A 17009-nucleotide genomic window follows, 5' to 3' on the forward strand; every position below is an offset into this window, starting at 1 on the left:
AAGTACTCTTCTGTTCTTTTTATTCACAATTTGTAACTTTTGTTAATGGAAGTCCAGGAGTTTATGGGAGTCCAGTCATGTTCAGCAAACCAAAAAGACATTAAGAGTGGTAAATGCTTGGGGGTTTTGCAGAAGTGCCTCATGTGATACCTTCTATTCTCAGCATAGGTTAAAATTAGAACTAGACTGACATTGCAGTGGAGTCTGAGTGAGAGTTCTAAATGGTTTTGGTGGTACAGACAAGATTGGTAGTTTATCTCTGCTCTTGCCCAGAAAGCAATGAGTCACAGAAAATCGTTGAAAACACCAAATAATTGAGGTAAGTTGTTGTTAAACTCTTTCAGATGCTTGAAGTTGTTGGGAGATCTGATTACTTGGGAGTAAATTTGCAGTTGTTTTACAGCCACGCTTGGGAATTCACTTCTGAATTGATGGCCGTGATAGCATGACTATTATGGTTTTTATTTTCCTGACAAATAATAAGAACTAAGAACAAGAAGATTTTGATGGTAGTCCTGTTACTATATAATTAAATCTCCTTGAAAACAAAGTTATATACTTAGGCCCTCTTTCATATTTCATGGTTCTAAAGCAATATTTGTTGAATAATATGCTTTCCACAGCAAAAGAGAGTTGCCAGTGTAAGCTTTACTAAAAATATTGTTTCAACTGTATAGTCCGATACTGGTTTTAGTAGTACAAGTATTAACAAATGTCTCTTTTCTGCACAATTTATATAAAAATATTTGTAGTTTTCTACCTAAAAAGCTTACACTTCAAAAAGAAGTTGTTTAATCCTAAAAAATAAGGCAATTTAAATTGTAACCACTAATGAGAGCAAAAAACCTCATACATTGTCTTAGTCATTACTGTTGCATATTGGGATGATGAATGGGAAAGGTAATTACTATGAGGACCACTGAAAGAGAAGTTAATCCTTCAAACCAGTAAATGTGATCACATTTATGTGGGGAAGGCAAAGAGGATACAATCCTCTCTTTACAGGAAGAAATTCAGTCCCTCTTTAGGAACCCAAATGCTGGACTGCATTGTGCTACACTGTGGTTGCCATTTGCATCACCTGGTCCAATACAGTAAGAATCCTTAATATTAATGTATTGGACCAGATTCTTCTTTATTCAAGCATTATAATTTGGTTTTTGCTGTCTTTACAACAGGAAGCAATCCTGACAATTTACATTTCTTATTATTTGCCTATACATTTTTAATTAAGTGATTTCAGTATAATCAGGCTTTACAAATAGACATGGTAAACATAAAATAGAATGACAGTTTGAACACAAAAATGTTTGCTAAGCTATTGTGGCTTATCCATGCCACACAAAATTATAATGCAATAAATATGATAGAAAAGATTGTTCTAAAAGACAGACCTGCAGCAATTATTGTAGGGAAATACATGTATGAAAAGACCTGAAATTCTACTTTTGTTGTTATCTACCTGCTTGTTTGGAAGAAAGTTATCCTCACTTTTTTAGTTTGAATGGATATGTAAGACATTTTTTTTTACTTGTCCCTGCAAGTATTAGTAAAAAGTTTGAAAGGGAGCATTCAGATTGTCAGTGTTCAGAGAACACTGCTGTTGGCTTGAAGTTTAGCCCTCCAAGCTTATCTGAATATCGATATCTTGGTTCCAGTTTATTTCCAAAAAAAACCCTTCCCCAAATGACTACAATAGTGGCAATAAGAATGCTTTTTAGAGGGGTGCACTGATTAGGATGACTGAGTATCCTACTTTGCTGCTCTTCAGGAAAATATGTATTAATTATCTCACTAAGGAATAGATGACTTCAAAACTTTAGACTGAGTAGGTTTTTTTTTTTTCAAATGTGGATCCTGACACTCAGCAGGCCTACAAAAAGATTCAAAGAGAGATCTGAAGAATTTAAAAAGCCTTTTCTTAAAGGTAATGCCTTAGTAACTATAAAATATATTATAATGAGTTAAACTATGAAGAAAATGCAAATAAAGTATACTAATTTATTTCCAGCAACAGTTCAGTTTCTCTCAAGTGCAAAACTCCTTTATTTACAAGTATTTATACCAGGTAGCTGCCAGGATGCAGCTACTAGGACTTAACTGCCTTAAATTGCAGGCAACAGCTTAATTTCTTCCTGGGAAGGGAATGAATGCTTATATCTGCATTTAATAATTATGATCAGTTCTCAGCCTAGCATTGGAAGGGACTGAGAGAAGCAGTGGTTCACTGACTAAGAATGCAGAGAGATTGCAAGAATACCATTTCGTACTACAAGAAAATGTAACTAGGTCCAATTATCTATTTTTATAAAGAGAAAACAGTTGGTAAAATTCTGTCAGTTCTATACATAAACTAAATTTAATAATATAATCAAGTGGGTATTGCTGTATTTTAGTTTTCACCTCACTGTCCCCATCTGGTAGCTGATACATGCGCTGATGCGTTGAGCCTGAAATTCAGTCAGATTGCTGTAACTGAATCTGAACATGTAAGGATCATGACTGAAACTGCAGTTTGCGTTGGAACATTCACTGCTGTGAAGACACTTTGGGAAGTGAGAATACACAAGATAAATGAAGAATTACAGAAAGAAAAGGAATTCAGACAGAGGTCTGCAGGAAGGTAGGTAAATTATAGATCTTTAAGTATGTGAAAAGCTAGACCATGTGTTACATTTCAGAAGACTGTAATTGGTCTTTTCAAGCTCATCCAAAGTCTAATTCTTCAGTCATTACTCCAGCAGAATTCCCACAGGTTGGAATCTAGCAATATGGTCAGGTTAAACCAAGAATTGTGTTCTGTAATAAGAATATTAGCATATATACTAAATCCCCTAAATTCAGATATTAAAATTCTCTCCTGTGTGGATATTCTAACTAGTGGAGACTCGATTTGTTATGCTTTCTTCTCAGTGGAGGCATTAACAGTGTCACTTGGTCTTCTGTCTGGCCAGCAATTTCATGAAATGTGAAGAAATTTAGCATTCTATTTTTGGAACTCTTCCTAATTTGTCAGATGTGTTTGAAATGGAATAACAAATTCAGAAGTTACTAATGGAAAAAACAAGCAGAAAGAAAGAGAGTTGACCTACTTCTCATAATTCTTGTTTAAGTCCCCTTTGGAAATCAGGCTAAAAGCATCCCTAGCTGATTGACCTTGTTCGATTGCACTTATATTTAGTGGAACTGAAGGCTTTCTTTTTGGGAGACTGCTTCAAAATTAATGACTTTGGAACTTCATTCCACATGACACTATATTCTGTTGCCCTGCAGCAGCATGATGAAAGTGAATGAAGTTATGTCTTCCTTCTGACTGTAAATTTGAAGAACTGTAAAATAAAATTCCTATAAATTACCTCAGCCAAATATTATGTTCTTATCTTCTCTGAAATTGATAGTATATTTAGCATCCAGATATAATAAATGTTGTTTGTCACCCAAAAAGGCTACTGTCTGTTCCAGAAAATAGAATGGATAGTAATTATTGTCTGTATTCATTGTTGCACCACTGACAGATCTTTTTTCCCTTATAGGCTACTGCTTGTCTGGGAGGAGAGAGCTGCTTTAGCAAAGCTCAAAGAAAAAGTTATTCATGAAGACGGAAGAGCAATTTTAAGGATAGAGGAAGAAGAATGGAAGGTGGTGTTGATAGGCATGAATGTTGCTTGGGTTGAATGACTGATGCATTAGAACATGACTATTTACAACTTCACACTCACAGTTGTACTATTTTTAATCTATGAAGTGCTCACTGTGTGCTTTGCTAACAATGAATTGAGAGACTGATCTGAGAGTGTAAAAGCAAGCTGATTTTTTTTTTAGTCACGAATATTAAGCATTACTCTGCAAAAATATAGCCCAAGAGGCTTTTCTGCATTAGAAATTATTTACACTGCAAATTATGAGTTTAATTACGTAAATCCTCATTTAATATTAACACAGCAGAGCTACTGAAATGTATTAAGGTGAAAACCCTTTGTGTTTAGGTGCATTAAAATATTTCTTGCTGTTGTTTACTTTCTCTTTCTAAGAGTGAAAATGAGCCCGTGGATTCCCAGAATACTATTATTATTGTTTCTAATGCATGGGGGGAAGCGACTAACTGTAGAATCAATGACAGAGTGGAGGCTAAGTCTGTTCTGAGTCACACAGAAATGCAGATACCAGTTCCTATGAAGTGATGAGACTTAGACCATGTTGAGGCCAGTGAGAGAGTGACAGCCACACCCAGCAATACTCTGGTGGTCCGTAGGCTAGTGTTCCTTGTTCAGAACTTGCAGCATACAGACGTTGGAGTTTTTCTGTCCCTCAGCTCTTCTGCTCTCAGCTGCTCACTGGTTTTCTTAACAGAATAGGAAATACAATTTAGATCACCATTTAAATGCAAAAAGCTATTTAAGGCAGTTTAATCTTCAGTTATATTGGCTTTGTTTAAAAAAAAAAAAGAAACAAAAGCAAGCCTGAGGCTTTTCAAGCAATGACAGTAGTGCAGATATCGAAATCCTGGGAGCAAAAAGTGGACAGGTTAAATCTGTCATCAGAATGATCCGCATTGATGGTGTTCGTTTCGGGATGTTACAGTATAGCTTGAGAAGAATGAAAGATTTCTTTTTTTTCCTTTTTTTTTTTTTTTTTTTAATCACAAGACATACTGTTTCAAATGAAACTTCTACATAAGCCTGTATTCTTGTACACTAAGCTGAATTTCTTCTGGTTCATATTTCTTGTCTTAGACACTACCTTCGTGCTTATTGAAACTAGTCCATCTCCAGGAATGGCAGCTTCATAGAACTAGTTTGCAGAAAATTCCTCAGTTCATTGGAAGATTTCACAATCTTGTCGTTCTGGATCTGTCCCGGAACTCAATTGAAAGTGTACCTGAAGAAATTGGTGAGCCCTGTTTTATTTTAAGCTGCTTTTCTAAGAAAATTACTCTTACACAAACATGCCTTTTTTGTGCACTTTGCCTGTCTTAACAATCCTGTTGTGTAGTTAGAAAACAGATGACTTAAATCTGACAGTGAGATAGAGATCTTAAAATGATGGATTCGCTATAAATTTAAAAAAAATGGCCGGATAGAGGAGACATCTCTTTATGAAGCTCCCCATGTGCAAAAAGCTTGTAAGCACAGCAGATGCTAGACATCAGAATGCAGCTAGAAAAGTGATATTGAAAAACAGGCTTCATGTTCTGAGTCCACAGCATGAGTGGCGTATGTTCATAAGGGGTTTTTCTGAGTTTTGAGGGGTTTTTTTGAGCACTCAACTACAGTGCAGTTTTGTACTAAAGAGTCCTGAAGTCCTATTTGAATGTCAGTGAATCTTTTTTTTTAGTTAGAACACAGAGCACCTGTATATCAGTATAAGGATAACACAAAACAAGTAATATTTTATTTCAAATAGAATGAATGTGAACATTTATCACTTCTCATTTGTGCTTTCTGCAGGCCAGCTGACTAGCCTCCAAGAGCTGCTTCTCAGTTACAATAGAATAAAGTCTGTTCCTAAGGAAATCAGTAACTGCGTCAGTCTGGAAAGATTGGAACTGGCTGTCAACAGGAGCATCTGTGATCTTCCTCCTCAGGTTCTGACAGACTTTTTTGTTTTGTTTAATGTATATTTTGAATTTATCCAAAACCAATTATCATTAAACGTTGCAGTCCATGTTTTCAGATTTGCTTTGCTATTCTGATGTCACAACTACTCCACAGAAACACGTGTGAACAATATTCATATGACTAGTCAAACTGAAGCCCCATGAGAAGCACCTACATACACCTGAGTAGTTGAAGGAGCCAGTCTTTATTTTGTCCAGATAAATGACTTGGTAGTGTGTATAGGACAGTGACACACTTGATAATTTTTTTAGGCTGAAGGTCTTTACTGATTTGCCCCACTGAGGATCTGAGGCCTTAGCACAGAGAAGTTCCCTTCTATGGTTGAGAATACAATTTCATACCATATGCCAGGACGCAACTGTAAGAATCTTTACCAGAGCTGCTAGTTGTGAAAAGGAGTTGTGTGATTTATACAACTGGCTACGTACAGTTGAATGAATGTTGTTCTGACTTGGTGGAAGCAATTAAGAGAGAATAAAAACAACTGCTCACCTACTACTGAGCTTTAATTTGGACTGACCTAAACGTGAAAGAGACCTGCATCTCTAAGTATTAGTCTCTTAGAGATGACAATTACATAACTGTATTTACTTGGTTTAATTTATTTAAAAAAACAGTAGTGGCAACAGTTGACAGCAATCAGTGCCTTGCAAAACTGTGAGTCCAAACAGTAATACCTAACAAATCTTCAAATGAAAATACACACTATTAATCAGAATGCAGAATTTACAAAATCTATGTGGATACAGGTTACATGATGTAATGCAGAGTGATAGCTTTTAAATTAACAGCTCATAGCAAATACATAGTTCTGTCCTGTTGAAACTATGGTGATGTGAACACAGTGAAGGTTTGGTTGTATGCACTTGAGTGGCATTCAGTGTTTAGAGAGTTGAACCAGATTTACAATGAAACATCTTTGCATCACTTGAATGTTGTAAAAGCACCTGAAGGCATGATTCACCAAAGGACTTATGTGTTGCAATACTGAATGATACTATGTTTAATTTTTAGAATGTCTTGCCATAGCAGTAGACTTCACAACATGGAAGGTGTCTAGGTTCAGTCTAAAATATAGTCCATGCGATTTGATCCATAAAAATCTAAATAATGAAAAATGGCATATTGCATGGAGTATGAAATACTAAGGACCGTGGTGTCTTTAAAATGTCTTTTCTTCTCAAGGTTTGGGGTATATCTGCATTGTAGTCATGGCATTCAGCTTCCCAGCAGCTAGGGCACTCACTACCAGGTGGGAGATAAAGTTCTTCTGCCTGATCAGTTTCTTTCCAGGAGAGAACTGTAATTGTTAGGCAATATCAGCTAATGTAACTGAGAAACCATTCTGTGTTTACCAATTCCAAAACATCTTGTCATGTTTTTAAATGTTTCTTTTTTTCAGTCAACATCATTACAGCACTGCTGTAATGGAACAGCTATATAAACTTGCATTAAATCTCCCTTTCTTTTCAGCTCAGTGATTTAAAGAAGCTTTCACACATAGATTTGTGCATGAATCAGTTTACTACTATCCCTTCAGCTCTTCTCAACATGCCAAATCTAGAATGGTTAGATATGGGGGGAAATAAACTCCAGAAGCTTCCTGATGCAATTGACAGGTAAATAAATCTCAAAGCTCACATCTTAGTCTCAATTCCTTTGCACTGAAATTCTAACTATTAAATCCTACTTCAAAGGATTATTTTAATGTTAATGTCGCTGCAAACTTAAGATTTATCAGCCCTAATGTGATATTTTGTATGAGCTGGAATAATCCATTCAATAATTTCAGTGTCAACTATCAAGTTAAATATTTCTTGTCAATGACATTTTCGACCAGAGGTTAAATTATTATCTTGGATACGGGGTTTCCGTTGAGAATTGTTGTATTCTTTATGAGAGTCCTTTATGTGGCTGTAAAAATGAATAAATTACTTTGTGATTGGTAAGATTAATTTTCTAAACATTGACTGATTGCGCAGATACCTATTTTACAGAATGGAAAATCTCCACACTTTATGGCTTCAAAGGAATGAGATAAACTCTTTGCCAGAAACCATTGGTAATATGAAAAATCTTAGTACTCTTGTTCTTAGCAACAACAAACTTAAGGATATTCCAGCTTGTATGAAGGACATGACAAATCTGAGGTAAGAAAAAACAACAGAAATATAAATAAAAATACCAGAAGGTAAGTTGTAAAGCCTCCCTTGAGTTGTATATCGTAGAGTGATACTAAGGAAGTGGAAAAGAAAAGGCATGGCCGTGGTTGTACGGATGGACACAATACCATATAGATCAGCATAATTACACAGATTCACAACAGTTGAGGATCTGGTCAAGAAAGCTTTGTGTAGCACAACTCATTTAAAGAAGTAAGCTATGACAGTTGCAGTCCCAAATGGAAAAGGAGACTGTAATACATTTTCTCATTTCTGAAAGGTCCAAATGCCCACTTCTAATTGGCCTTTTATATCACTCTCTAAAGCCTAGAGCTAGGAGGAAAAATATGTGACAAGCATAAAAATAACAAAAAGTAGAACTTTGGCACTGACAAGTCAAGCATTCAGAATTAAACAAAAAGGATTAGACATAAGGATATGGATGAAACTCCTGTACTTGATTTGAAAAATAAAAAAGAATGTAAATTTTTAATAGGTAGAATTGGAAATATTATTTTGTATACTGTGACAAAAACTTTCCTGTTGTTTGCATTTTCATTTGAATTACTGCATGCTGGCCATTTTAGAGAAAGAATGCTGGTCTAAATAAATCATGTCTAACCCAGTAAGACAATTCCTGTTTTTAGGTGTTCTGGAAGAAGCAGCGCCTCTTTTAAACAAATATATACAAGCATAGGCCCAGGTATGGACCAAGAACAGAGGGAGACAGGGCTGGCTATTGCCTTGCAAAGTTGGGAGGATGCAGGCATTTGCACTCTTGTTCTCATCCACTCATCTGTTTGTGGAAGCTCAATAAGGCTGACAATGGGGTGAAAACCTGAAGACAAAATGATGAGGACTGAAATGTTTTCTCCCGCCCCAATCAGCTACTGTTATTATAAGGCATCTTCTTAGCTTAGTTTACTTGATATTACTAATGTAGTGGTGAGTTTAGTATAAGGAAAGACTTTATTTTATTTTGCTCAAAATATTGTTTGAGGAATCTTAATTCAGTTTCAAAAAAGTTGTTCTTTCTGGACAAAACCTATTGCAAGAGTAACCTTTTCTGGTGAACTGTCAGATTTGTCAACTTCAGAGACAACCCATTGGAGTTAGAAGTAACACTCCCTCCATGTGAGAATACAGAAGAGGAGGAGCAAAGGGAAATGTTTGGCATTGAGTTCATGCACATGTATATCCAGGAGTCACTCAAGAAAACAGGTATAGCTTTTTCATTAATTCTAATTTCTCTGGAATACAGTGAGGAAGGGAAAGATAAACTGGATAAAAGCAAGCTAGGATACATATACAAATGAAACATGAATAATCTTCTTAATAAATGAGTAACATTTTTCCAAAAATCTGTAAACAGATTTTTACTGAGGGCCGGGGCACTTTTGTCGGGAGTTGGTACAGTAGGTTTTCACATGAACAGCATCTCTTCTAGTAGGAACATACTGCAACCATGTAACATTGGAATCAACATACCTACAGCCTGGATAACTGGAAGTTGATGACTGTCTCTTGTATTTGCAATTTAATGAGAGTTTACATAGTGTGGGTCTTCCAGCACTATTTGTCTCATGAAGCTCAACATTCTCTGTTTTTGGATGTTGTCCAGATGGGGACGACCAAAGAAGGATATAAGGGAGAGATGCCTATGTTCCCAACATATAACATTTTTTTAACTATGAAGTATCAACACCTGATAAACAGATGTTGCTCACAACTTGCTTTCCCTGACAGGAAATCGAGTCACCTCAACAAAATTCCCCCCCCATTTCATCCCATTTCTAAATCACTATGACAAAAAAAATGCTGTTAGTAGTCTCAAAGGTAACAGCTTAAAGGTTGCAGTAAGAAACCAAAATAAACACTTTTGAACAGATGTGCAGGTGGCAACTGTTACTTGCAGAGAGAACTTCATTGCAGATATAAAATGTTCTCCCTGATCTTCATTCTATGTATCATGAAGGCTTAAAAAATGAATGACTGAAATGCTCTCGATTTAGAATGCTCAGCCAGCTTTTTTTCTTATCAATATTTCATGAATGAATAATCAAATTAGCAAAAATATATCAAGATGACAGTTTACAAATAAGTTTTTTTCCTTAACCGATTCCCCTAGCAGCACAGGCTGATGAAAGTACTTAGCTTTGTATGTCCTCTTAAATTACTTAAGTAAGCCTATCTTGAACTTCAAAGTGAAAATAAAGTATGCTAACTTCTCTTATTTTAATCCATTGTCTTTCAGGAAATCTGGAAAGTTGTACTTCTGGTCTTTCTCCTATCATAAATGCTAATGAATAAAGAATGTAACTGTGAATGGAAGAAAATATCAAGTATACTTCTTCCTAGCAAAGAGGCATACAACAGGTTTCAAATATTCTTAGGGATTTTATTTTTCCACTGATGAGAACTGGTTTGCATATTTGTAATTCCCAGTGAAACTGGGAAACATAAAACCTTTTTCTGGGCACAGGAAAGACTAAAACAGTTTTTTTGTAAGCAATGAATTAGCTTTTTAAAAAATCCAGATAAGTTTTATGGGTTTTTTTCCCTACCAATTCCAAATCTGTCTCCTGTCATGTAGTTGGCTCTGATATCAAAGATGGACTTGGGACAGCTGTCAACAGGACATTCTCCAAGGACACAGCAGACTCTGTATAATACTGTAGTGCAGCCTTGTATCCTCGTTGTTGTAAATATTCAATCCGTCCATGATCAATCAGCAGTTTACAGATGCAACCTATCTCCTTTCGTTCTTCAACGGTAAGTATCCTAGTTTCATAAAAAGGATGAAAAGAATGAACAACGTGTCAGATGAATAGTTCTGTTAATTAACATTAGTAGTTAAGCTTAGAAAAATTACTGAAATCACTGTAAGTTCATTTCAATTCAGGCAAGCATGACTGTTTAAATATTTTGAAATGTATGTCCATGAAAATTGTATTTTTAAAGTAGACTATTTCTATAAATTTAGTAATTAAAATATTTCTGTAAAATGAGTCATTTTGAGGACCCAAAACAATTTCATATACCACTATATGTAATTTTGCTTTTCTGCAGGAGTCCATTTGCTAGAAAAAAAGTTACATACCCTTGTAAAGTATCAGAACCACTGTCTGTCTTACTGAGTGTTTGCTCATGTTCTTCTGTGTCATTGGTTTGATCTTCACTTTCTTCGCTTGTAGAGGCTTTGGTTGTGGTTTCTCGCATGCCACAAGTGGCCCAGCTACTCATTCTCTGAAAATAATGAAATTCTACTGGTCCAAGTCCTACTGATTTAAAGAACTCTCTGCCTACATAATGTGTCCAGTTGCACTTGTGATGGCAACACAGTGCGATAACAATTCCAGCTACAGGCTTACAGTCTTTGTTGCTTTCATTATCAGCAGAATTGTTAGAAGCCACCTCTGTCTTATCAGTCCTAGAGCGTTTTGGTGCAGGCTCTTCATTTTCTCCATCACAGCAAGTTGTATAACTTTCAACCAAGCATCTCAAAGCAAGATCTGGGAAATAACAGATATACCACACAAAAAAATAGCGATGAACACCATGCCATTATTTATACAGGCTGTTATTATGGTTAGGAAATGTACTTCCCAGAAAGACGAATAGAAGTATACATCACAAACTAAGCCAAAAAGCAATTTTAAGGATAACTAAAAATTACAAGCATGCTTTGAAAGCATGAAAACCCTAAATGCTAAATGAATATTATGAGACCTCTGGAGCTACTAAGGGCTTATCCTCTTGAATATTTGTTCTACACAAGTGAATTTCAAGTACTTTGGTTAACAAACTTGCATATTGTAGGAGGATCTCCTCCCTGTAAAACATGCAAGTATTGGCTCTAAAAGTTTGGTATCTAGGGCACAATCTATTTAATATGTACATGTACTTCTTAAATGCTTAACTGTGCTGTCTTTATAACAGTACCTATATAGGTGTCATATTTGAGATGTCTTTCTCTGCTTAGTAGACATAAAACATTAGAAAAACTGTATTAGTTTAAAATTATGAGGACTGAAATACATTCTTCTCATTTGTTTCCTTGGGATACATATTCAGACAGCCAATAGAAATTCAGAAAGAAAAATATTTCAGAGTATAGGTGACAGTGTTAAAAAAAAAAAAATACTTTCAAGAGTTTACAAATACATGGCTCATGCCACAATACACTATTCTTTGTTCTACTCTATAAATACCAAGAAGGGTTTTACCGCTGTCTAAAGTGGCCTTGCATCTATTATGCATTTACTATTCCACTGAAGTCAATAGATATTTAGAATATAATTGCTATATTCACCAACAAATGGTTCAAGGGCAAGAAAAGCTTAAAAGGACAGTGTGGAAGATCAGTCCATTCAGATTCTAAGATTTAGTATCCTAACTTTCTGCAGTTAACACATATATAATTCATACCTGTCGCAGCACCACACAAATGCTTCCCAATTCCTACCACTGGTAGTTTTTTCTTCTCCAAAACAGGTACCTTCCCTGGAAGGAAAAAAAAAAAAAAAAAAAAAAAAAAAAGAAGAAAATGAACACACAATCCACAACAACCCTAGAACCTCTGTTATTACAGTTGGGGCAATATTTTTTCTGGATAATATAATTTCAGCACACTTAAAGGAAATAAATGTTTACCACTACTAAAAATACACTGATCTGTACATACAGTTATAAGCTATTAAAAGGAAAGTTTCTTTTTCTGAAACAAATGAAGAGAATTGGATGCTGTGGCTGAGAAGCACATTTAACCATTTCAGCCTTTCTATACTGCCTATGAAATGTAAATATGACATTAATGCATCTCCTGATGACAGGTATTCCCACAAATTCTATAGTATTGATATGCATAGCATATCAATGATATGCATGACTTGCTTCATTCTGCACACCTAAAACAAGCAATGCAAAGGTGTTTAATCCTGCAAGTTCTAAAAAACCTTCAAAATGTTTTTGTTTTGGTATTTTTCACCTATAATGACGTCCAATAAGTGTATAAGAAGCAGAAAATTCTAAATCTCCATTTAATATATATATTTGTGTGTATATATGTACATACACACAACATTAATGTGTCCAAGCAACAGAGAATAATCTTCAAAACCAAGTACACTTAAGCATGCTGCATACGAAATGACTTGAACTCCAGTATTCAAAATGTAAAATCAAGCCTCTATTTCAGAATTACGCAAGCCAAGAAGGAACTTACTTAAACATAAATGTTGAATATCAACTTGAAGCCTTTCAAATATAGAATCTCTTCTTTTATGTTTTCCATCCACCTGTGTAAACAGAACAAGATCATTAAGTAGGGCTGGCCACTAATAACTGTGATTTTGCTACAGGTATTAATGACAGACTTTTTTCCTGTCAACATCTGCACATTTCCAACATTCTACACCAGGACTTTTTTCTAATAAATTTGCTATTGACAAAGTATGGAATGTAGGCAATCACACTTCCAAAACTTTCAAAATTTAAAGGCTTTAGTTATTTTTGAAGATAAAAAGCAAATACTAACAGCTTCAATGACAACACTTTAAAAAATGTACTCTGCTAACGTGACAACGTCCTCTCTTACCTTGAATCTTGTAGCTGCCCTTTCCACAAGCAAAAACTGAACATTTTCAACGTTCTGTAAGGCAACATCGACCCAATGAGACAGCTTTCCTCGCCCAGCTCCAAACTCAACAAAATATCTTCCTGGACCAAGTAAATGTAATTTTTCCATGTGACCTAAAATAGAAGCCTACAAATATCAAAAGATTATTTACGAACCAAGCAAATACATACACTGTGTGTTGTAATGCCTGATAGAAAAATGATTACTTCACCAAACTGCAGAAGACTTCTTCAAGTCAGTCCCCTGAGGGATTAGGGAAAAGATCTTGTGTGTACAGAGGAAAGGGATTATAAATTCTGGCTAGTCAGCATCACCCTGCCCTTCTTCCACTGCTCACAGAACTCCACACAGAAGTTTTTGGAGTGGATTTTTGGGATCAGGTACACATGATAATATTATTCTCTGCTGATTCTCAAAGTAGCCATCCAAAGTATGGGTACTATATTGCATTTTCTATGAAGCATCAGTGCCTACAGAAACCTCTCTCTGCTGCAGTTACACATTTTGTAATATATAGGAAAGTAGAGCACGGGAAGAAAGTACAGGAAACGGACATTTCTCACTTTAAAATTTTTCTTCCCAGACTTTCTGTTTCGTTACAGTATGCAATCCATCTCCCTTAAAATTCCTGCTGTTCAATGTGCATTAAAAAGGCAGAAGATAAACTCAGGCTCTACAATTCTTTTTATGCATCTGTTACACAACCAGGAAATCTAGGACCAGCTCTTACAGAAAAAAGTAAAAAATTACTTTTACTTCTTAGCAAATACAACATTTTACCTTTTGTAGCACAGATTTACTATGAGTTAATATAAAATAAGAATATATAAGTAAAAATTCAGAACACCACCACACAATTTGTAATTTATTTCAGTATCCTAATAAACTTGTTACTAACACTTAACAAAGCAGCCATTGAAAGGTTATATATATGCTATTATTTGAAGAGTATAGAGTTATAGAGCATATCAGATTTCTTCTATATTAAGTGACTAGCATTATGCACACACAGTTGCTGGAATTTACAGCAGCAGAATTCCACGTTTAAAAATATCTATAGCTATTAGTATAGCAGTGACCATACCTGTTGTTTCAAGTGTTTGAAAGCAGATTCCCCATTCTTTGGGTCATTTAAGGCTTCTTGTAAAGCCTGGTGGGACAGTATTTGTTCCTTAAGGTGAAGTTCCAGGCCTGCAAGCAAATGTGAAAATTTTAGGTATAGGTTTCCAGTTTCCAAGAGTTTCTGGTTTTGTAACACACACGTTACAACGTTCAGACAGGAGCTCAATTTGTAGCACTAACAAAATAGTCTGTTAGGAGCATAAATCTGTTATCATATGTTTATAACAGAGCTGTATTGTTATCTGTAGTGATATTTGAGTGGAAAACAAAAAACACAAAAGGAAGCAAAATTAGCTATATAAACAAAAGATCGGCGTTTTATCATTCTCTCAATCTAGTTTATTCTTCTGAGTAAAATTTAGCTGTTGGAGGATTGCCTACATCTTGATGATAATTACTTCAGATGTGTTTAGTGCCAAACGTCTCACATTTTCACAGATACCTAACAACAAAAATAACAATGAAATACTTAATTATATTTAAAACATCTTATTTTCAGTATTAAGTAAGCTCACCATTACTTGCTTTTTTCAACTTGATAATTAAGTTCTCCAGCTCTTCTTTGGAGAGAGAAGAGAGAGGTACCTTTTTAAGGAAAAAAAAAGCACCACCCATAAATGCAAGACCTTTTTTCATTTTTGCTAGTTCTTTAGTCATATGATAAATTGCAGCACATTATGTAGGGACTAAGCTTTAGAACAAATAAATGTACTCACTTGTTTTTCTGGTATTTCTGCTAGATCTTTTAAACCTGCATTAATATCTTGAACAAAGTAGACCTTTAAAAATCAAAAGAAAAGAAATCTGATTCTGCTAATTACCAGGAAGCCAAAAGCTAAATTCTTCAGTGTTTTTATCATAAGGTACATAGCAATAGGAATCCCCTGCAAAAGAAGATATTCCAAGTATTTTTTTTCCTATAGTCTGATCCGGAATCCCCAGCAGAAATGACTGTTCTGATACATTTTTACAAGATTGAACATGTTCACAGGAGTTAAGCTGTCAATGCTTACTAGACTGATTCCAGAGACCATTTGGAGGTTTCCCAGGTAATATTAAAGAAGCAATACTGATAAGGCAGAAAGGCAGACAATAAAGAAGCCATCTTCTGTTTCCTTGAAACAGCCATTGAGACATATATCCTATTCCCTCCCTCAGCACTGGCTGCAGCTGGCAGCCTAGCTTTCCATAATTCACTGCTAGCTTGAGTGAAGCAGGCAGTTGGCTAGGGCAGCAGACTGCCAGCGGTAGGAAAACGCCTACAGCCTCCCTCTAGTTTTCCTTTCCGAGGACAATCTCTCACCAACCCTCTAAAACAAACGGCATTGTGAGAGACTGTTCTTAGAGAACATTTTTGAGAAAAATTAATTCAGCATTTTCATTTGTATTTAAGAGAACTGAAAAGTTGTACTGAACTACAGTGAGAGGGGACATAGAAGAGGGAGACTGGAATGTGAATTCAATTTCAGCAAGTACTTATTCAGCTTCCATACTGTCCTTACTGTAGTGCTTGCTAAGACTGCTGTCCTCCAGTTCACAGCTGCTGTAAGCACAATAAATTCTCTGCAGAGCTGTAATGTTTAGGGTCTTAAATCTCAGAAAAAGTAGTGCTGAATTTACACTGCACTTACTGGCTTTGGCTTCTCTCTTGAATTACATTTTTTTAAATGCTTTTGTAGTTGGTCTTCATATACAGTGCTAAAATCCAAATGGAAAGAAAAGTAAGTAACAGCATTTATCATGTGAAGTCTGACAAAGAATAGGAAAAGCATTTACAGATGCTTACTGTTTTGGATCAAGAGGGCATGGAATTCTTTTTCTGTCATATTCTTCCTAGTTACAAAAGAAAAGTTTTAGACAACATCAACTTCAGCACACATTCAGTGTTCCTGTTTTAGAAAAGCTGTTGAGGGACATTTGAGTTTCATAAAACATCTATTCTGAGGTAGATGGGTTAACCAGAACAGAGAAACTGAGACAAGAATACTTAAATGGACCCTAAAAGAATAAACCTATAATGGAATGGCAGTGCTGGTGCTGGGCTGAACTGATGGCCTTAGCACATCCAGGGCTCCAAGGAAGGCGCAGGCGCTGCCTCTCCTGCCCGTGCTGGGGGGCCAGCTCGGGCGGACAGGCCACCCCGGGGTGCCGCTGGGGCTTCCCACCTGCCCCAGCCCCTCGCAGGGAACCCGGGGCTGCCCTCGACCCAGGGGCCCATCCTCCCCAGCCGGAGAGGGGGCCCTGCTGCTCCGCCCGGCAGGGCCCGGTACCTCCTGCTGCCCGTGCTCTCCGCAAAAGCGCCTCCCAGGAGCCGGGATCATCTTGCAGAAGCGCCTCTTCCTCTCCACGAAGTAGGCACATCGCCCCGGCACCGGCGAGCCGCAGCCCGACGCCGCCATTTTCCTCCCAGCATCCCTTGCGGGGGCCACCTCGGCTCCATCTTGAGGCTCCTCCTCCGCGGGAGCCCGG

The 17009-nt window shown here is 36.4% G+C and overlaps 2 protein-coding genes across 3 annotated transcripts; one reads left to right on the forward strand and one right to left on the reverse strand.

The window, feature by feature from the left end:
* Window positions 1-191: 191 nt before the first annotated feature.
* On the forward strand, window positions 192-10789 carry LRRC39 (leucine rich repeat containing 39). Of its 2 annotated transcripts, none has more exons than XM_068405867.1 (9): window positions 192-319; window positions 2425-2623; window positions 3534-3639; window positions 4734-4890; window positions 5448-5584; window positions 7092-7237; window positions 7601-7768; window positions 8862-9001; window positions 10035-10789. In XM_068405867.1, the coding sequence occupies exons 2-9, from the start codon at window positions 2499-2501 to the stop codon at window positions 10088-10090; spliced, it is 1035 nt and encodes a 344-aa protein (XP_068261968.1). In that variant the 5' UTR covers window positions 192-319; window positions 2425-2498; the 3' UTR covers window positions 10091-10789. The 2 variants fall into 2 exon arrangements, with proteins under 2 accessions (XP_068261968.1, XP_068261969.1); XM_068405868.1 differs by having other exon boundaries at window positions 7616-7768.
* On the reverse strand, window positions 10015-16939 carry TRMT13 (tRNA methyltransferase 13 homolog). Its single transcript, XM_068405866.1, has 11 exons — window positions 16811-16939; window positions 16327-16373; window positions 16172-16238; window positions 15257-15319; window positions 15056-15125; window positions 14503-14609; window positions 13377-13544; window positions 13005-13077; window positions 12209-12283; window positions 10881-11292; window positions 10015-10561 (listed from the first exon to the last, which is right to left on the reverse strand). Exons 1-11 carry the CDS (start codon window positions 16937-16939, stop codon window positions 10366-10368), a joined length of 1407 nt encoding a protein of 468 aa, XP_068261967.1. The 3' UTR covers window positions 10015-10365.
* Between the last annotated feature and the right edge of the window lie 70 nt (window positions 16940-17009).

This window comes from Nyctibius grandis, chromosome 8, assembly GCF_013368605.1.
Source record: "Nyctibius grandis isolate bNycGra1 chromosome 8, bNycGra1.pri, whole genome shotgun sequence".
Lineage (NCBI taxonomy): Eukaryota > Metazoa > Chordata > Aves > Nyctibiiformes > Nyctibiidae > Nyctibius > Nyctibius grandis.